The 22,614-nt window shown below is 37.7% G+C and overlaps 1 protein-coding gene across 4 annotated transcripts in view; it reads left to right on the forward strand.

The window, feature by feature from the left end:
- Window positions 1–22,614, forward strand: part of GABRA2 (gamma-aminobutyric acid type A receptor subunit alpha2) — a 125,501-nt gene that overhangs the window by 40,477 nt on the left and 62,410 nt on the right. For all 4 annotated transcript variants that reach the window (XM_040484566.1, XM_040484571.1, XM_040484590.1 and 1 more), the window contains one exon: window positions 8,442–8,509. In XM_040484566.1, the coding sequence (XP_040340500.1) occupies window positions 8,442–8,509 (68 nt within the window). The remainder of the gene's footprint in view (window positions 1–8,441; window positions 8,510–22,614) is intronic.

Below are 22,614 nucleotides of genomic sequence, written 5' to 3' on the forward strand. Positions count from 1 at the left end.
GAGAGAGAGAGAGAGAGAGAGAGAGAGAGAGAGAGAGAGAGAATGAATCCCAAACAGGTTCCTTGTTTTCAGTGCAGAGCCTGATGCAGGGCTTGAACCCAAAAAACCATGAGATCATGACCTGAGCCAAAACCAAGAGTTGGAGTCTTAACCGAGTGAGCCACCCAGGCACCGCATGTACGGGTCATCATTCCTTTTTAAAAAACATGTATTGAGTGTCTACTGGGAGGAAGATGTTGGACAAGGTGCAAAAATTCCTTTGTGGTAGAATGGCAACATATTGTATTAACAAATGCAAAGTTTACAGCTTTTAATAGAGAACGCTAAATGCCTTATACCCAAGTCACTTAGTATTTGTTGACTTTAAGCAAATTGAATGATGACAAATGGCACATGTAGGTGTGATGGGAATCATCCCAGGAAGCAAAGTGTCTTTGTTGTTGCTGAGAGAGTTAAAGTAAAACACAGCAGTGACTAACTTGTTTTAAAATATATGCGTGACATTCTATTTATGATGCATGGTAAGCAAAATTATTAGTATGATCTAATTTCATCCACAGTTTCAGTTTGATTTTTCTGCCAGTATTGTAAGTTAGTGTCCTTATTAATATCACTATTAATATCCAAACTACAGACGTAAAGACAGCATAGCTTATTGTTTGGATGGTTAGCTCCAGTGAATACAATTAATATCCTTCCCATGTCTTTCATTATTATCATTTTTTTCTTCTTAGACTAACTGAATAATTTTGCATTTAGCTTTGGTTTCTCTCAGAAGCAGACTCTCAGATAAGCATTAACTTTGGAATTAATATCAGGAGGTACTAGAAAAGGAGACAGCTAAGCAACACAGGGAAGAGAAAGGACCCCAAACAGGGTATGCTACTGAGCAGGTTACTGCTGAGGGCAACTGGGGTTTAATTCCCTCTCGCCCGCTGAGTTTTCTAGGAGATGGTGTGGGACAGGACTGAGAGTTGTCTCCAGTGAGGAGGAGTGAAAGCTGCGTTCTATGTCCTCCCACTCCCATCAATCAGTGATTGATGGTTGTTCCCAACTTCCCTGCAATTCCAGTCTGGCCTGCACAGCCAGGGAGAGCCGTGAGGCAGAGAATCAAAGGTGCTTGCGTCAGAATACCTTAGCTCTTAGGAGAATTGTCATTGTCAAGGGAGTATGGACAAAGAACTGGCAGCAGACATCACTGTGGTCTTCAATGCATAGGTACTGTTTTAAATGTTGTTACTATAATTGCTGAAATATCAAACTTTTTGCTGGAATCTTTATCTATTATACTGAGAATGAGGTACAGATATTTTGCACATAACATTTCTCTTTTATCCAGTAACTTACTTTACCCTTCTGCCACCAGACCTAAAAACCTACTTCCATTTATTTCCACACTCTGTTCACTCCCAATGTAATCAAGGATATTCCCTCCTCCTCCTTCTTTCTGTGTATGCGTTGTCAGTCTCTTTTAATGCATGCACTGCCTGCTTACTCAGAAATGTTCCTCTATCACTGATCTTTTCTCTCTACCTCAGTCCCTCCATCTGTATTGCCATCTGCTCAAACATCTTCCACCTTAAACAAGCAAACAAAGAACTGTCTCTTCCCCCTGCACCTTCCTCTGTTGCTAGAGTTCTCTTCCCCTTTACAGTCAAACGTCTTAAGAGTTGTTTAAAATCACTCCAGCTTTTTCTTCTTCTCTCCCATTTCTCCTACTCCATGTTGGCCTCTGTGCATATTCTTTCCTCCATGAATGGCCCCCATGTCTCCAAATGCAGTGAAAATTCTAGACCTCAGATTGCTTCGTCTTTCACCAACAGTGACTGTCTATCACTCCCTTCTTCATAGGGGTGTAAATTGCCTAACACTCCTATCTCTAATCTTTCAGACACCATATTCTTCTCTACTTTTGATTCCATTGCTTCTCTGGATTCTCCTTCCTGGCTAATCATTTTCTTTTAGGAGGAGTGTTTTGTTCTTGTTGTTGTGGGATTTTTTTTTTTTTTGGTGCCTCTTAATCTCCTTTTTCTATATTGCTTATCCTTCCACCCACCGTTCCCCCAGAAAACTACCAGTTTGTTCTCTGTATTTGAAAGTCTGTTTGTTTTCTCTGTTTGTTCATTTTGTTTTTAGATTCCACATATAAATGAAATCGTACGGAATTTGTTTTTTTCCTCTCTGACCTATTTCACTTAGCGTAATACCCTCTAGGCCCATCCATGTTGTTGCAAATGGCAAGATCTTTCTTTTTTATGGATGAGTAATATTCCATTCTTTATATACACCACATCTTCTTTCTCCATTCATCAGTCATTGGGCACTTGGGTTGCTTTCATATCTTGGCTGTTGTAAATAATGCTTCAATGATCTTACAAAAATACTCTAGGGGGATATATTTGTATTGCATTTATAGGACATGAAATTAAATAACCTAGATGAATTGGACAAATTCCTAGAAAGATTCAAACTACCAACACTCACTCAAAAAAATTGAAAATCTGAATAGACCTAAATAAAGAGATAGAATTAATAATAATAATAATATACAGCTTCTGTCTTAGCAAATTACAGGTTTATTTGGCTTCACTGATGAATCTTGCTAAACATTTATAGGAACATTAACACCAATATTTCATAAATTCTCCTTTAAAAATAAGAGAATACTTATCAGCTCATTCTTTTACTCCAGTATTACTCTGATACTAAAGTAAGACAAAGGCATTACATGAAAAGAAAACTACAGACCAGTATCCGTTATGAACATAGACATTGAAATGCTCAACAAAATAGTAGCAAATTAAATCCAGCAACATATAAAAAATTATGCACCCAAGCCAAGTGAAACTTATTCCAGGAATGTAAATTTGCTTTAATACATGAGAATAAATTGGTGTAATATGCCATATTAATAGAATAAAAAGGGCAAATAATTTATCTGCATATTCCATAAAAAGTATTTGGCAAAATCCAACACCGTTTCTTCAGTTTAAAAAAAAAAAACAACAAAACCTTTCTATGAACTAGGAATAGGAATAGAAGGGATTCTGTTCATATGATATGTCCAGAATAGGCAAATCCATAGAAACTGAAACTGAATTATTAGTTTTGAGAGCCTGGAGGCAGTAGGATAGGGGATGTGTGCAAGGCTTCTTTATGATGATAAAAATGTTCTAAGGTTAAGCATGATCAAAAGATCATGGATTTTCAGACACCAGGTGAATTGGGTATTTCCAGGAGTCTTATATGCTCTTATAGCATATTATCATGTCAGTAATTGTATATTTATTTGATTTTGCATAGTATCTCTCCTCAATAGGCTATTGCATTATGATAGCAGATACAATGTCTGCTTTAAATGACTCTGAACTAAGAATGATAATTCATGTATTAATTTATTTGAGAAAAATTTATTAAGAAAATGCACTATGCCAGGGGTTGTTCTGTGCTAGGGCTTTACTTTTCTAAACAAGCAGAAGCCCCTGTCTTCATGGAGTTTAGCTTCTAGTGGGAGGATGTAAACCAGTATTATCTGATAGAACTTCCTGCAACAATAGAAATGTTCATCTGGGCTGTGCAATGTGGTAGCAATAGTTATTAATGGATATAGACAGTAAACAGTGAACATAAGTCGGTGAACATGTAAAGCCAGGGAGAAACATTGTGGAGCACTTGCACTTTAAAATAGGATGGTATGAGGGACCTCACTGAGGATGTAATGATTTCCAGTCCTCTCTCATTTGTTTTATGCCCTACAATTCTATGGCAACTGCTCATTTTCAGGTTCTACAGGTCCTTTGTACCAAACAAAAGGTCCTATTTCAGCATCTTTTAACAATACTACTGGGGCACCTGGGTGGCTTAGTCGGTGAGCATGTGACTTCTGCTCAGGTCATGGTCTTCCGGTTCTTGAGTTCTAGCCCCACATCAGGCACAATGCTGTCAGCACAGAGCCTGCTTCAGATCCCCTGTCCCCCTCTCTCTGCCCCTCCCCTGATTGCACTCTCTCAAAAATAAAGATTAAAAAACAACAACAAAAAAAACAGTACTACTTTACAAAACCCAAACTTTATTCTCTTGATTTCTTCTACACTTTCCTTTTCTCAATGTCATGTTTTGTTTTGCTTTGTTTTGTTTTTTCTTTCTTTAGCTACTGCAACATCTCCCAAACTGGATACATTGCCTTCAATCTCCATTGATTCAGGAGAACCACATTAAAAATGTAACATAACATTTCCAGTATAATAGCCTTGCAACTAACATTCTCCCAGAGTCCTTCAGTGAATTCCCTGCTGCCATATATGTAGAGAGAATATTCTCATCTTTGTGGCACGTTGTATCTCTTTTGGTACAACATCTGTCTTTCTTTACAACTGATACCCCACATTCCTACACATGTTAACTGTCTTCAGGAACCAAACTTAGCTATTTGCAAAGGATTTTTTAAAAGTGAGTTTGGTTTTTATTGTATGCTGCATTACTCAATGAAGAACAGTTTTATCAATGAATTTAAGCCCTTCTTAAAACTATTGATATGTTCATTTTGGATAGCCTTCAGGGCCATTTTTGCTATTTTTTATGAAGTATTTCAAACATTCAGTAGAGTATAGAGAATAGTATCATTTATTTCATGTCAAGCTTCATCAAATCTTAAAATTTGCCAAAATTAAGATGAATTTTAAAAGAAGGAAAACAACAGAATATATTAGAAACCCCCTCTGTAACCTTGTGCAGATTATTCCCTTCTCTCTCCCCAGTGATAGGTGCCTTTCAAATCCTGAATTTGATGATTGTTCCTAAGGATCACACCTTTGTTAACGTTTACTGCGTGCATTCATTATTTCTCCTCAAGTACCTAATATTAACCTCATGTTGTTTTGCCTTTGGAAAAATCTATATAGAAGATCCTCTTTGGCATATTATGCTGTTGGCATTTCTAAAGCCAAGAATTTAGCTTATAAATAATTATTTTGAGGTAACTCATGGTATACATTTCTGTTAAAAGTCGCTTACTGATCAGCAGTTAAGTCTTTGTTTCCACTAAAATAGTGCTTTCTCTAGGTCTCTTCTTCCCTTTTCCTAGATTTAAATTTTCTTCACTGGGATGCAATTTCATATGCTTTCAACCTCCCTCTGTCAGTGGATAGTTTGGGCTCTGTCTTCACTAATGACAGTGCCCATTTAGCTATTCATGGCCATTTGTAAGGTTGATGAGATATTTGGGAGAAGGTGTATAATCTACATGAACTATAATTAGAAATTATTTGTTAGTTCAAACATAAAGCACCTAATATGTGACAGGCATGGTGCTAAGCACTGGTGATAGAACAGTGGACAGAAATGACATAGTCCTTGTCTTTTTGTGAATCTGAATTGGGTTGGGGAGATAAACCAACCAACCAACCAAACAAACAAACAGAAACCCTAAAAAATGAACACAAAAATTAAGGAATACAAATAATGACAAATTCTAAAATATCTTATGAAAAAATGAAGTGTAAGAAGAAAAAAATGAGGGAAGTAGACTTCCCTTATACAGGGGGCAGAGTGGACCTCTCTCGGAGGAGAGAACGTTTAAATAGAGACTAAGAGGCAGATAAGCAATCAACTAAGAAGGGAAGAAAAAGAGATAATAGGCAATGTGAAAGCAGTGAGTCAGGAGAGTCAAGGTGGGTCCACTCAATTTGATCAGGACTTGAGAAGGTCTTCATAGTCCTTAAACTGAAGAGACAGGGGTTGCCACCAGATTTTCAGTTCATTTGTTTACTCCAGTAGACATCTGTCCACGTGAATCAGAATATTATAGCAGGTATTAACCACACAATTCAACCCTGTTCTAAATCCATATGGGGAAACAAAAATTAACCAGAAGATACTATGGACCTTGACATATTAGTGTTACAAGATACCAAACTAACTTATACTCACAAAATCTCATTTCTTCGCTCCTCCTCTCCCCTCCCCTTCCTTCCTTTCCCTGCTCTTCTCTTATGGAAAGGCAAATTATAATCAACAACAGCATTTTGAATGTAGAACCTTAGAAAGCTGTGTTAGATGTATTAGAGATCTGTAGTCATCACAGCAAAATGTTTTACTTTTTCACGTTTGTTGTTTACAACTCTTTTCCCACAACCAAGAATCACGTTCTCGATCTCAGACAGCTCTTGGGTATTCATGGTCCGTGTTTGCCTTGCTGATATTCCTTCTTTTGAAATTCCCTAGCAGGAGACTATTCCCTGCAATGCATACGTTCTTTAACTCTGCTTATGAAGTTAATAAACCATGAAATCATTTATTTAAGGTAATTTTGCATATCTGTGTCTTTAGGTGTTGCTCTTACTGCTTAGAGCTTTGAGGGTAATCTTATTTTTCTCTCTTTGGATTCTTAGCTGGCACTTTCCTGCAGCCACGAGGTACTGATAACACTCTTCTGTACTCTTTTCTTGCCATTTGGCATATAGGGGATATTCCTCATATCCTTAGCATGAATATATTCACACATTTTGTCATCTCTCTTCTCTAACTTTACTACTCCAGACTAAGGAGAGTAATTTCATTTGGCTCTATTTGGCTGAAGACTACCTCAGCATTTACGTTTTTCTTCTCTGGAACATTTTAAATCGATATCTATAGTGACTAAAGTTGTGTTCAATTGCTTATTGAATAAATGTGACAGTATTGATTTGGTATGAATAAGAGGAAAAAGCAAAGAAACCTGAGTCTCATTTCCGTAAGTTCTTTCTAATAGCACATATAATTCACGTCTAGGACCAGCTACGTAATTTGTGCAGCCTAGTCCAAGATGAAAATGAAGGGCCCTTTATTCAAAAGATGAGTAAGAAATTTCAGGAGAGCAAAAACAGGACATTAAACCCAAGTGGGCTTTTCTGAGCACAGGGCTGTATGACACCGTAGGAGCTGCATGCCCATGAACTTGACCCTGTTCAGGTCTTTAGGGTATCTAGTGGCTGAGAATTAACTTAATAAACATATTTGTGTCTCATGTGAGTTTTATGGTAAAATTTCATGAAAACAGTTTTGGGAATCAACTAGGATAGAAAAATAATAAAGCTGAATAAATGCCTTTATTTAGAATACTACATGTTTTTGGTGCAGAGTATTACAACGAACAGAAAGTTAATGAGAAAACATTTTTAGTTTCAAATGTATTATTGACTGTGGTTAGTGCTTTGGTTTATTTACCCTGACGGCTTAGGAGCCTGATTGCTTGGGTTCTAAAACCTGGCTGTTTTTTACCATGTGTGGTCACTGGGCACATTTCCTTACCTTTATGTATGCACATCAGAGTACATGTATAGTGAGATGACAACAGAGATACTACCTCGTAGGTCTGTCATGCAGGTTATTATCTTTCAAGCCTTTGAAGCATAAACATTCAAAGCCTCCTCTGTTACTTCAAAATCCTTTTTACTATTAATTTTTGCCTCAGTAGAAACAATACCCCAAACTTTGTTTACTCTCTCTTTCATGGTGGTGACTTAGTGTCCAGCATAATATTAAAAATAGTCTGTGATATTGTTTGCGTGGAATTACAGATTTGACAGGAGAGGAGACACTCAATTCATGATAATAAAAATTAGGGATTTATTGTTTTTTTTTTTAATATAAGTACCTTGGAAGAACTTTTCTTTTGAAATCTTTTCTTTGAGCCTTTCCCCCATCACCATTTGGCTTATTTAAAACCAAAGATCTAAATCACCTGGTTAAAAGAACAATCTAGTTAAATGTGTTATAGTTAATAAGTTGCATAACTTTTAAATCTAATTCAATTCAATCTTAGCGTTTCATACATTCCTAAGGACATGTAAAGGCAAGTTTGTTTGGAAGTAATCCATTGTGATTAATGTGTTATTTGCTTTTGTTTTTAAGGCACTGAATAATTATGCTTTTTATATTAATTTGAACTACTTCTAATGATTAATAATCCATTTTTATGCTTTATTGAGAAGATATACTAGTTTACAATCTACAAACTAAACCTGTACCATCATGAAATACCATCTGAAATATTTACTTTAAAAATAAAATTTAGGACTATATCAAACAAACAGTAACCATACGAACCATACTTTATTTTTAGCACTGATAGTAAATTTATTGTAAACTAGTTCATCGAAGATAGATTCTAAGACATTACTAATTCTCAGAACTATGTTTAAAATGAAATGCTCTAAATCCAGTGTAGTTTCCAAGTAAGAATGTCATAATACTTCTAGGCGTTTAGCATTTATGATTGTGAGAGCCTATAAAATAATTGAGCAATGTAGAAATGTTTGTTGTTTGTGAAGGTTGAAAAGAAAGTAAAGACCAATATTCCTAAGTATCACACAGCCTTCTAATCATTCCATGTACTTGACCCCTTCTCTTTCCATGGCTCTCATTATGTATTATCTATGTTTAATCTCTTTTTCTCATGCCAGACAGTATTACTGAAGTCTTCACTAACATCTACGTGACCAGTTTTGGCCCTGTCTCAGATACAGATATGGTGAGTTTTTCATTAAATAGTATTTTTACTTCATAGAAATAGTATATCTATGTATATTTATGTACTAGAAATAGTATTTTTACTTCATAGAATGTTGCCGTTATATGGGGGGAAGTTAAAATAAACAGGCAATTTTAGTGTTGTAGAATTATGTGTCTGCCTATTTAGTCTATCCCAATACTTGGAGAATTAAAGATACTTGTTTATATCAATACACTACCCCTGCTTGAGTGTTTATATTAACACTTTGTATTTCATATTCTTTTCATAGCTTGTACCTAGCTACAGTGTGGTAAACAATTAGTTAAATAAAAATAATTATATTACTGAGGACCATTTTCTAGGATTCAAGGACCTGCTTGGAGTTTGATAAGTAAAATCTGGACAGTTTTGTAGACCACTGTCTATTTATTTATTTTTAATGAGATGAGTGTAAGAGGGAAATTGTTAGGTTGGGTTACAAACTGGTGGGCTAGACACATCATAGATAATTATTGAGTAAGCATAAATATTTTAGTATTAACTCTTCCATTTCTACTGCTAACTATAGTGCTCAGTTACAGAAATTTTTGTTGAAATACTTTTCATCCACCTTCCTTATGGCCCAGGAAGTGAGAATTAGAGGAAATGCCCTTATCCTTTCTTTGTCTGGTTACCCTCCACCATGTCACCCTTCCCTGACTTCTTTCTCTGATAACCCATGGGGAGGGATGCCAAATGTGGAGGTTTTTCATGGAATAAACACAAAAACAAAGTTTTCCTTTAATGCGGACAATTATAAACGTTAGCCAATTCGTTGGGACCTCTCTACCTTTCCTTCAGGAAGCAGATATGCTACTTCTATCCTTTAAGAAATTTGCTTTGTCTTCCACCAGAATCACTTGTTTGACCTCACAGTACTTTTTAAAATTTTTAATGTTTATTTACTTTTGAGAGAGAAAGAGCACGCATTCTCACCCACATGCACTTGGGGGAGGGTCATAGAGAGGATCCAAAGTGGGCTCTGCCCTGACAGCAGAGAGCCCTGGGGCTGGAACTCAGGAACTGTGAGATCAAGATCATAACCTGAGCTGAAGTGAGACGCTTAGCTGACTGAGCCACCCAGGTACCCCTCATGGGCCTTTTCATAAATTGACTTGGACACCTGAAAATGAAAGGTGGCAGAGGGGTAATGATCCCCAGCTTTGGGGATGGGGTTGATACCGAACACTGGCAAGTCTCTGAAGTTCTTTCGTATTATAATGTGCAGATTTAAGTGCTTCTTTCCCTCTTAACTCCAGGCCTTAGCCACAATTGTACAACAACAGAAAAAAATACTACTCTTCAACATAATCCTCCTCCCTCCCTTGCAGTATCTCTATTGTGATCTGAAATATTAATCTGCCTCTTTCTACAGGTCAATTTTAAGTGTACAGGAACTTGAAAAGATGACAGAGACCTATTTAGCCTGAATACATCTTCCAAACATTACTGGTTGGCTATAAAGACAATATATCTGTACACTTGGTCTCGGTAGATGCTCTCAAATATTAGAAAGAGAGAGAATGAGCACCTGACCTCTATGTGGAATCAGAGTCAGAATTTCGTCAAGCACTACATTGAAAAACTAGCAGGATGGTATATAAATGGAGGTTCTTTTAATGTTACTTTTGATGTCTTATTATCAGCCAAATCAGAAAGGCAAATAAGATAGGACCCCAAATATCAAATTTTTCAATGTTGTGGATTTTTTGTTGTGAATATTGGTGCTTACAGTTACTTTTAATGTTTTTGCTTTTTTGTGTTTTTATTTTTGCAAAGTTTATTATTCTAACTAAAAAAATCAAAAATAGAAAAATATATACTTCTTTTAGACATATGAAATGTTTATTTTCTGGAGGTTTTATAAATTTTTTTTAATGTTTATTTACTCTTGAGACAGAGACAGAGCGTGAACAGGGGAGGGGCAGAGAGAGAGGGAAGACACAGAATCTGAAACAGGCTCCAGGCTCTGAGCTGTCAGCACAGAGCCCGAAGCGGGGCTTGAACCCACGAACTGTGAGATCATGACCTGAGCCGAAGTCAGACACTTAACCGACTGAACCACCCCAAGCGCCCCTATTTCCTGGAGGTTTTAGACACACTCACTCATATATTTTTGGCAAAATGTTTAAGTTGACTTTTTTCCAGTGGTGACAATGGATTAGACTAATCCTCCTTCTTTTTCTTCTGACCATACTGTGGGATACATTTAGAAAGCAGGGAGCTCCAACTCAAAATGGATTAAGGACTTGAACAGAACACCTGAAACCATAATGCCCCTAGAAGAAAACATGGGAGAGAAGCCCTTTGACATCAGTCTTGGTAATGTTTTTTTGGATCTAACAACAAAAGCAAAACTTAGCAAGTGGGACTACATCAAACTACAAAGTTTCTGCATAGCAAAAGAAGCTGTCGACAGAATGGAAAGGCAGCCTACACAATGGGAGAAAATACCCGCAAATCATATATCTGATAAGGTGTTAATAGCCAAAATAAAGAACTGACACAACTCAATAGAAAAGAAGACAAACAGTCCAATTTATAAAGGAAGACCGAATAGACATTTTTACAAAGAAGACATACAAATGACCAACTGGTACATGACAAGTGCCCGACATCACTGAGCATCAGGAAAATGCAAATCAATACCACCGTGAGGTATCACCTCACACCTGTTAGTATGGCTGTCATTAAAAAGACAAGAGATAAGGATTGTTTATGATGTGGAGGAAAGGGAACCCTTGTGCACCGTTGGTGGAAATGTATATTGGTGCAGCCACTGTGGAAAACTGTAAGAGGGTTTCTCAAAATTTGAAAAGAGAACTATTGTATGATTCAGCAATTCCCCCTCTGGGTATATATGCAAAGGTCATGAAAACAGGATTTCAAAGAGATTTCTTCACTCCCATGTTCATTGCAACATTATTCACAAGAGCCAAGATAGGGAAACGTTATATATATTATACACACATATGTAATTCATATAGATTTGTATATGAATAATATTTGGCCATGGGGGAAAAAACAAAAATCTGGATTTGCAGCAACAATCTGGACCTTGAGGGTATTATGCTAAGTGAAATAAGCCAGACAGAAGAAGACCAATACCGCATGCTATCTCTTGTATGTGGAATACATTTAAAAAAAATCTCAGGGGCTCCTGGGTGGCTCAGTCGGTTAAGCGTCCGACTTCGGCTCAGGTCATGATCTTGTGGTTTGCAGGTTCAAGCCCCGCGTCAGGCTCTGTGCTAACAGCTCAGAACCTGGAGTCTGCTTCAAATTCTGTGTCTCCTCTCTCTCTCTGTCCCTCCCCGACTTGTGCTCTTTCTCTGTCTCTCAAAAGTAAATAAATGTAAAAAAAAAAATTAAATAAAAATATTTCAACCTCAGAAACAGAGGATAGATAAGTAGTTGCTAGGGGCTAGGGGTGGAGGAAATAGGGAGAGGTTGGCGAAAGAGTACAAATTTTCAGCTACAAGATGAATAAGGTCTGAAGATCCAATGTAAAACATGGTGACTGTAGTTAATAACAGTATATTTTATAATTGAAATTAGCTAAGAGAGTAGTGCTTGAATGTTTTCTCTCTCTCTCTCTCTCTCACACACACACACACACACACACACACACAAAGAGAAATATAAGTTGACAGATGTGTTAATTAACCAAATGGGAGAAGCCTTTCACAATGTATATGTGTATCAGTCATTACTTTGTACCCTTAATTGTCTTATAATTTTATTGTCAATTATACCTTACGTAAGCTGAAATTTAGAGGAAAAAAAGAAAAAAGGAAAAGAAATTGTGATCATTTGGTGTTTCATGCAGGAATTCCTTGCAGGCATTTGTTGGGAAATTTATGTTTTTTCTTTTTGTTTTTTTTTTTTTGTTTTTAATTTTTGTTTTTAATTTTTGTTTTAACGTTTATTTATTTTTGAGACAGAGAGAGACAAAGCATGAAGGGGGGAGGGTCAGAGAGAGGGAGACACAGAATCCGAAACAGGCTCCAGGCTCCGAGCTGTCAGCACAGAGCCCGACGCGGGGCTCGAACTCACAGACCGTGAGATCATGACCTGAGCCGAAGTCGGCCGCTCAACCGACTGAGCCACCCAGGCGCCCCTGTTTTTAATTTTTAAATGTTTATTCATTTTTGAGAGAGAGAGGGAAGGAGAGAGAGGGAGAGAGGCAGAGCATGCATGAGGGAGGGGCAGAGAGAGGGAGACACAGAATCGGAAGCAGGCTCCAGCCTCTGAGCTGTCAGCACAGAGCCTGACGCGGGGCTCGAACCCACAAACCGCAAGATCATGACCTGAGCCGAAGCCGGACACTCAACCGACTGAGCCACCCAGGTGCCCTGGGAAATTTATATATATTTTTTTACAAATCCTAAATTCTGGTTCAAGTCAAGTAAGAAAAAAAAAAAATGGAAAAAAGCATTACGATTCTCCTGCAAGAATTAAAGCTTAGCATTCGACATTAGGAATCCACGGATGTCAAGTTGAAACCAAGAGCAGGGAGTGCTGACATGTGAAGTTGAAGACTGAAAGGTTAAGGTCAACATGCCCCAGAACTGGGCAGGACCATGTGTGAGTAAAGCAGTCATTATCTGGGAATCCTAATCCTAGCAGTTACATGCCTTTGGTTCTGTTTGCTGCAGTCATTCTTAACAATAAGGTACATATTAACAGGCTGATGCACAAAAGTTAAAAGTAAAAAGCTGGTAGCTGTTGTTCGGTGTGCAGTCATTAGCAACAGAACAAATTTAAGCTCCTTCATCTGAATTGAATTAAAAATTTTGCCCTCTTCAGTGAATCTAGCTCAGGAACTTTAAAACAATTCTAGCCGGCTCCAAATACGCTTCATATATGGGGGGCCCTGCCACGCTTTGTATTAAACATTAAAATGCACTCAGGATCCATATGATACAGGTTAAATTGAGTTGAGTGGAATTGAAGTTGGCAACATTTAAACAAAATTACTTATTTTGATTTTTTTACTTTCCCTTTTCTATTTTGGAGTGTGTATGTGTGTGTGTACATGTGCACTTTTATACGGAGATATTCCCTAAACTGAAGTACATATTTAACATCTTAGTAGGCTGTTGAGACACTTGAAGGCCCTAGACCTTTTTCCTAATGATACATTTTCCTTGAATTACATTGATGATGCATTGATGATCAAGGAAATGATACATTTCCTTGAATTCCTAGCCTATTACGGTCTATAGAATTATTTTGGTTATGTCAGATTTTCTACATTATTTCCATCTTTATTCACCTTGCTTACTTAATCTTACCAATAGTTGGCTTGGAAGAAGTCTGATGAATTGCAAGACCACTGAGTGGATACATCCTTATTCTGTCATCAGACCAGTTCAGTCAAATCAAAGGACCTATAACAGAACTTGAACACACAAAATCTAATAAAATGAATTATTAGCTAGAACAGGTGCTTTAATAATAGAACAGGGTAGGGGTGCCTGGGTGGCTCAGTCGATTGAGCATCCGACTCTTGGTTTTGGCTCAGGTCATGATCTCATGGTTGTGGGATCGAGCTGTGTGTTGGGCTCTGCACTGGGCATAGATCCTGGTTAAGATTCCCTCTCTCTCTTTCTCAAGGAAAAAAAAATATATATATATATGTATATATATATATATATATATATAATAAAACAGGGTAAAAGAAGACTCTAAGCAACACAGAACTAGCAAATTCAGAAAGCAGCATCTACTTCTAGGGGTGAACCATCATGAACAGGCAAGGAACACCCCCCCCCACACACACACACGTGCACAGATACACACATACTTTCTCACACAAAGGGGAGCCTGGATGGGAGCTGAGAGTTGATACACTGATAATTGGTGTACATAATAATGTGTGATATGGGAAGGATTCTGAGTGAGAGTCAAGAGGTATTTTTGTCAGTCATCAGGTGCTGTTTGATATTAGTTCAAATCTAAAGAAAGAAGGTGGGAAAAATTACAGTTGAGTGACCTCTATATACATATAACACATGCACGTGCGCACACACACACACACACACACGCATATTGTAAACCTATTAGGAAAGACAGAATTCAAAAACATATACACATTTTATGAAAAGGAATTATTTGGTCTTCATGATAACCAAATGGAATTATTTTCAGTATTGATATTACTTTTCCTGAGAAGCAATATATAATGAGGAAGATTTTGAATTTGTGTTAGTATAGGTGGCCAAGAAATGAAACTTACATGTGACACTCTAAAGAGGAAGACATTTATTATATATGGAAGATGCACTTATATTACTATTACTCATATATACAGGTAGATATGAAGATATTTAAATCATATCTTATAGGAGCAACTTGGTAATGAGAAAAAAAGTAAAGAATAAGTCTAATTTCACTTATAGTAGCTTAGCTGATACACTCATTTATTTCTATGCAGTGTGCATAGACCCAAACCCTTACGTCCTGTTCAGGTCAGTGATGCAGATTTGTTGTGACATTAGCCTGAGAGGAAAAAGCAGCATAGCAAAAAGAATTAAGAACCAAAAGAACAAACACACATGCACACACACACACATACACAGATACACACTGCTAGCTCAGAATCATTAACTAGTGTAATTGTGTAAAGAAAGTTGCATATCTAAATTATAATTAAAGATTCTAATTACAGTGTCTGCAATTAAGTTTAAAAATCTTTTATTTCAACATTTAAAAAATTCATGAGTAAGAAGGTAATTAAAGTTGGGAATGTACTAGTAACTGACAGTTGACAAAGTTTGTAGTAGGCATGTGCATTTTAGCAATTTGTAACTCACTCCTCTGTGTTTTGTTTTTCTTTTCTTCTTGGTTTCTATATAGGTCTTTTTTCATATTAGTAAACATTTTCTCTATATGTGCATATTCTTCAGGTTGAGCTACCAATTACTGCACCAAAAGCTAGACTAGAACCTCAGCCCAAACGATAATCTCTTGCAGTGCTAAGTGTTAGGGTTAGAAATCAAACAGTACAAACTTTGAAGTCACCTCCAGGTTTCTGAGCCAAAGTTTCCCATTAGGCTGTTAAGCAGCAAGCAGTCAGGTAAGCTTTGACCTTGATTTGTTGATCATTTCAGTCCTTTGGTTGATACTTTTCTGTCTCTATGAAAACAGACTGCATTATCTCTTAGACTCCCCAGAAGCTAGTGAGATATAAAGTATTCTGGTAGTTAACATCATAGGGAGGTTGAGAGTTATTAGATCTTGACATTTGGTCAAAAATTGACACCAGACTTAGGTGATAACCCTTATCAACTTGTTATTTGTCAATGTAGCTAGATAAGGAGACCTGCTATAAACGTGGTGAATTCTGTATACCGTATCACAAGTAAAGTAATCATCTTTTCTCACTTCAAAGCTAGCATGTAGAATTTGGTTACTGGAAGGGTATTGATATTTGGAAGGATAGAAATTAGACTTTGAGAGCATTCATTCAGTCAGTCAATATTTTTCAGTATCGTCTTAAAGGTTTATTTGTTTGTGTGATGTTTGTTTTTGAGAGAGAGAGAGAGGGAGAGAGGGAGTGTGTGTGTGTGTGTGTGTGTGTGTGTGTGTGTGTGTGTGTGTGTGACAGAGAGAGCAGGGGAAAGGGGCAGAGGGAGAGGGGCAGCGAGAGAGAGAAAGAGAGAATCTCAAACAGGCTCCAGGCCCAACACGGAGCCAGACAAAGGGGCTCAATCCCACAACCTTGGGATCATGACCTGAGTCAGAATAGTCAAACGCTCAACCGACTGAGCCACCCAGGTGCCCCTCCTCTTAGGTTTTTAATAATGTTCCTTAAAATGTTATTCAATAGGCACTTGGATTGGATTGTTTCCTGGGCTCCTTCTACAATCTGTGCGATCATAATTGCTAGTTGTGTGGGATGCCAGTCTGCATTTTAACAATTTAAGGTATTTGATTTTATGCTGAAGGCAGCAAAAAGCCATTTTTAGGTTGGGGGGTTGGGGTAATACAGAAGGCATGTGATGGAGTCAGATTTTCTTCAATCCAGTAATTTGTATTAGAGGATAGGGAAAGGAAATGATAGTTTGAAAGCTGTTTTATGCCACTCAAGAATGACTCTGGACTGGGCCTGAATTGTGGTCCCAAAGATGGAAAACCTGAAAAGATTTATTAGATCTCCACATGATAGGATCTGTAAGACTGGGTGATCAGTTGGATGTAGGAGTTGAAGGAAAAGCACAGGATGAAGGCCTGGGGCATTGGGTTGATGGTACCACTCACTGGGCTATGACAAACAGCAGGAAAAATTTTAGTTTGCTTTTGTTTTGGTGTTTGGGGAATGAGAACTTTTGCCTTGGGTCACCGAGTTAGGGTCTCTGTGAGAAATGTAATTGGAGATGTCTAAGTGCAGGCATATATCCAGAGCTCAGAAGAAGGGCTGGAGTGCAGATAGTTTGGGAAGCCATTTGATGGTAATTGAAACCATGAGCATGCATAACATTGGGCAAGGAAAGAGATTTCAAGTGAAATGGTCATCATGCTTTCACAGAAACTCTAGAATACAAGAATATAAATAAGATTGGGGGGGGGCAGAGGGAGATGGAGAGAGAGACTCTTAAGCAGATCCCACTTCCAGTGTGGAGTTCGACATGGGAGTCAATCTCACGACGGTGAATCATGATCTGAGCTGAAATCAGGAGGTGGATGCTTAACTGACTGAGCCACCCTGGCACCCCAGAGAATAAAAAAAAAAAAAAAAAATTAAAGGAGACTGAGAAGCAGCCATGGATATCTGTCAACATGAAGGGGGATTCTCTTCTCTGAAACAGACTATGTTTTGATCCTTAACAGCAGAAGTTAGAAACTACTGCCTTTTATTCCTCCTCAGATGCAGTGATGTGCAATAGTCATATATTTGTATCACTTATAGGCTTCTGTCAAGGTAGGATTCTGTATACTGAAGGTGGTATTGTTTGTTCCGTAATGAGAAGAACCCAAGGGTGTTGCTCAGAGTAAAACCTCGGGGGTGTGGCAAAAGTTTCAGAAAAGAGGGCAAATAAAGACGGTGTGACTAGTTTGACTCCATCCTACCTTCTTGCAAGAGGGAGGTTTCAGGAACCAAATACATCAAGTCGCAGGTGTCTTGGCTTCCTAAGTAGAGGGGTATTGCTTAATATTTGCCCATTCCTTTTATAAACCAAATAATAAACAGCTATGATTGCTGAAAATGAGTGATTTTTTTTTCAATTAAAATCGCTGAGGTCGCGTATTCTTTCCTCAGGTTTCAAGAGTGGAATCTGTCTTTTGGGGAGAGCCACGTAGAACTTGTTTGCCTTGGTCAAGAATAATGGATATTATCTATTGGGGCTACTCCCATACATTTTCCCGGGGTTACCGTTGCATGTAGATTGTTGGCAGACACAGAAGGTCTCGGATCCCATGGTGAAGATTTTCCCAATGGTTTCCTACAACACCAGGAGAAAATAGTTTAATACCAAATGCCAAGGATCAGTGCAAAAGTAGGGAGAGAACAACAGTGTCATGTGTTGTGGTAAAGCCAAGAAAAGGATTCAAATGTGTCATTAGATTAGGAACAAGGAGGTATTTGCTGATCGTGGTAAAAGCAACCAGATTGCAGTGGGTTGAGCGTGTGGGAGGTGAGGAAATTCAGAAATTGTGGAGGCAACATTTTTAAGCAACATGGTTGAGGAGAGGAGGCGAGACAGAGGGCAGTAGCTTGTAAGGCATTATAACTATCGGTGAGGATTTTATTTTTAAAGACTACATTGAACTTCTCACTGTTTTCTGAACATGCCATTATCTTTAACAACTCCGTGGAGATGTTTTTCACTTTTCTTGTTAGGCTTCCCTTCTCCTTTGCCAACTGGAGATCTTTCATTTATTCAAGGCCAAGCTCAAATTTCATCTTCTCTGGTGTCTCTGTCGGCTACTCCAAGTAGGGTCAGTCCTTTTTGTCCTTGTGTTCTATCACAGGGTGTTCACACGTTTTTATGTCTTTATATACTGGAATATAAAAATCTTTACATGTCTTTCTTCTTTACCACCATCAGAGCGACTACAAGGCATGAGTTGTGTTTGTTCATTTCAGCAAGATTTACTAAGTACATGCTCTGTGTCTGTCACAGTGTGGGAGCTGAAATACCTAAGTATAACCAGTGCTTATCCTCAAGTTGTTCACAGTGATGTGGGGAAACAGCTAAGAAAAGTTATCAACTCTAGAACAGTGGGATCACGCTTTTATTGAAGTACTTAGGGATTAATATAGAGCAGAGGGGATGTGGGTATAGGATATCTCTATCTGAGAAGGTTTCCAGAAAAAGAACATAACCAAAGAGGACAAATGAGGGGAGAGTTTTAGCATAAATTGGAAGAGCCGATTGAATTTAGTAAAATGCAAAAATTCAGTGTGACTAGAGCTTGGAATGCTTCAAGGGATTTGGGGTGAGATGAGGCTAGAAAAGAACTCAGAGCCAGATCACGAAGGCCTTATAGCCAATTGCCCAAAAAAGAAAGCTGCAAAACCATCCACAAACGAAACTTTAAAACATAGTAGATCGCTTTTCCCAGAGCATTTGTTATGGCATGGCTTTTTTGAGATGCGCCAACATAACTAAATGTAACTATTGTACACAATAAAGAACTACTGTGGTTATTTTAATATAGTTACACAGACACACACATGTAAACATGCACACTTCACACTTGTGAAATTAAGGATTGGGGTATCGCGTGCAGGTAACTGGTTGCTGCAAGATATCTGAGAGCTTTTCTACCATCTGTCTGCTGATGACTTTCTCTTTATAGATTTAGAGTTGTTTTTGCCCAGAATCCTTGTTGCTACGTTTAATTTCTTTTTATTCTTATTTTTATTTTTTACTTATTTACTTATTTTGAGTGAAAGAGAGAGATACAGACAGACAGACCGTCCCAGGCAGGCTCTGCGCTCCAACCCATGAACCATGAGGTCATGACCTGAGCCAAAATTAAGAGTTGGACATTTCACTGACTGAGCCATCCAGGTGCCTCAACTACATATCATTTCTAATGATGTCTCTCATTCACTCATTCATGGACTAATTGTTGTGTATTTCCTATGTTCCAGGCAGTTTGTTAGATGCTGGTGATACAGCATTGAAGAATGTGTTCATAGTCCTTGTTCTCAGTGTGGAGTAAAAGTTGGCCAAATGTAGGGACTGGCAGGGAAAAGCCGCTGCAGCAGACATCAGTGAGTTTGGGTAGTAAGGTGGAACATGGCACATCAGAGGCAGTATCCAGCATTGCTACAGGCGGAGTGCAGTTGGAGGAGCGACTGCTTAACACCAGGCTAGAGAGGAGAGGGAGGGAGAAATCATGCTGGGACTTGGATGCTGTGAAGAAAGTATCTGGACACCCCCCCCCCCCAAGGGCTTTAGAGATTCAACCGACCAAACTCACCAACACTTCATTTTTGGATCTCCTTTTCCCACATCATGACAATATCTTGAGCGTACCCTGTAGCTCTCCATTCATTCAAATATCAAAGGGTCCAAGAGAGTCCGATTTAAACATCAGTCTTTTATGCTAGTTAGATCATCTCCCCTTTTGTCAGCCATGTTCACAGCTAAGGCATGTGCCGTGGACAAAAGGCTCTTCCTCTCTTCTTTCTGAGTCTTCCAGAGTTGGGGCAAGGGAAAGAGAGATTATACAAAGGAGGAAAATATGTTTCACTTATAGCTTACTCTGTTGGTTGTTCTCTCTTGGCAATTAGTGCCATTTGTGTGGGTGACATATGCAGGTTCTCTCATGGGACACAGTTGTGATTTCTTTGCAGTTACTTCTTTATTGCCCCCCACACCAAAACACAGGTAGCTCATTCTTTAGTGGGCTTTTTGTGACCTTTTGTGGCTCAGCCTGTGCCCCTGGCACTTTACTTCGTGATCTTTTGTTGCTGAGTGTCTCTTACTTGTCCCGCTGCCCTTTTGTTGAGTCTGGGGAATGGGGGGAGAAATAGATTTTGAAGGTGATTCATATCAGGCTACCCCTTCTGATGTCCAAACTGTTTCTAAGAACTTCACACATATTATTTAACTTGATCCTTGTAAGAAGTAGGTTTTATTATTATCACCATTTTATAGATAAGTCAACTGAAATAGTAAGATTAAATAAACTGGTCAAGGTCAAGAACCCTAATCAATCTGACTTCAGAGCCCATGCTCTTAACATCTATTTTATATTACCTAACTTATTATTTTTGTTGTCTTTTTATCTAATGTTTAAGTCAGTTTTGAATGTGGAAAGAAGACTTTGGCAGAGATTCTAAAGCTTCATTTTCAGCTCTGCAACTAAGTTCTCCCTATAATCTCCCATAATCCGTGACTCTCATCTGTTTATTGGTCTAAAAAGATGGGAATTTCACTCTGACGTCCTGCCTCCAGTGATTATTTTTATATATGGTATAACAAAAAGAGCGTGGTATTAGAAATCATAATTGAGTGCAAAGATTGGCATTCTCTCTTTTTTTAATGAGTATGGCTTCTGAAGTATTTTCCACTGTGAAATGGGGATATTTAGCATATTTAATAAGGTTATTGTGAAGTTTAAATAAACCATTATATTAAAGTGAATTGCAATTAACTATTACAACTATTAATCATTTTGAATATTTCAATTAGATAGATTTTAACAATCCGCTATCAGATTCTGAATCTTCAGTATCAGTTTTTAATTTTTTCATGAAACTTACCTGACTTCTGGTTCCAAGTAGAAATCCCAGACATCTATCTTCCTTGCACAGTGGTCAGAAGATGCGGTAGCTGTGGTATTCTGCAATCTCTGTTTGTGTGAGCTTGCATAGTAGAGTTTTATGGTCTTGTATTAATGGGGTTGATTGGCACTCTGCTGCTCTGTTCTTAAGCTTCTCTGTTTTTTTGTGTATTTTTTTGTTTGTTTGTTTTGTTTTGCTTTTGCATTTTTTGCAATGCTAATAGTGGGCTACATGTGTTGTTCACACCCTTTTGAGTACCAGCTTGAAGTGTTTGAGCTTAACCATTCCATATATTCCAAGGGTATCGTTTCTTTAATAGCTATATACCTGCTTCATAAACCACATTTTTCTTTGTTATAGAAGAAATACACTGGTTGGATTTACTCAGAAGAGACTAGTCTTTATTAGCAAAAAGGGTAAAACAAAATTAATTTTGCTACTTTAAAATACGTTCACTAAATCAAAGTAAATGAGAAATCACCCCAAGAGCAGCCTTGCAATTTGGTTATATTTCAGTGAGTAGATATAATTCTTCAGAAATTGGCTACATGCATTGACTTATAATTAATGTAGTCAGGCACTAAAAAATATGCTGCCTCCGCTGACTTAATGTGGTCTTGAAATCATGTTTATACAATGAACTGCAATAAAGAGTGACTTCCTTGTTTGCAATACAAATTATGGAAGCCATACTTATTGGTAGTTAAAATATTGGATTGGAAATTATATCCTTGTCTACATTCTGCCCCTACCAAGCATGGAAACAGGAAATTGACTCAATTTATCTATAACTGCATCTCTAAGAAAAGAATTTGGATTAAGTTTCCTGTAAAGAATTTTTCAATACTTGAAGTGTGTGGATTCTTCAACTCCTCAGTCTCACCTCACAGTCAGACTCGTCTCCTGAGCATAGGCCATGGGCAGCTGCATGCTGCTACATCTTTGTGAATTGTTTGTTTTTTTCTAAATTTGCTTCTTAGTTATTTGTTTATTGAGGGATTTTGTAGTTGATCTTGTTATTGTTTATTTCTTTCAGAATCTCAATTCATGGGTCTGAGTCTTAGGATGTATGAAGAAATTGCATTTTTCTGTACTTCCGGCAATATTCTTGTACACACAAATCAAGCAATTATTTACTCTGTTAGCACATACTCATGGCAAACCTGAAGTTTATTTTAAGGAATCTTTCAAGAATATTTTTTTCATATATTGAGAATGTGCATTTTATATGCATATTCAAATGCAAATAATTTGGAAATCCTTTTTTTCTTAGTGGATATGCAATAAATATTATTTGATTGAAATATTTCCTGGGGTGCCTGGGTGGCTTAGTTAGTTA

Source organism: Herpailurus yagouaroundi, unplaced genomic scaffold (genome assembly GCF_014898765.1).
Source record: "Herpailurus yagouaroundi ecotype Mexico unplaced genomic scaffold, PumYag 28, whole genome shotgun sequence".
Taxonomy (NCBI): domain Eukaryota; kingdom Metazoa; phylum Chordata; class Mammalia; order Carnivora; family Felidae; genus Herpailurus; species Herpailurus yagouaroundi.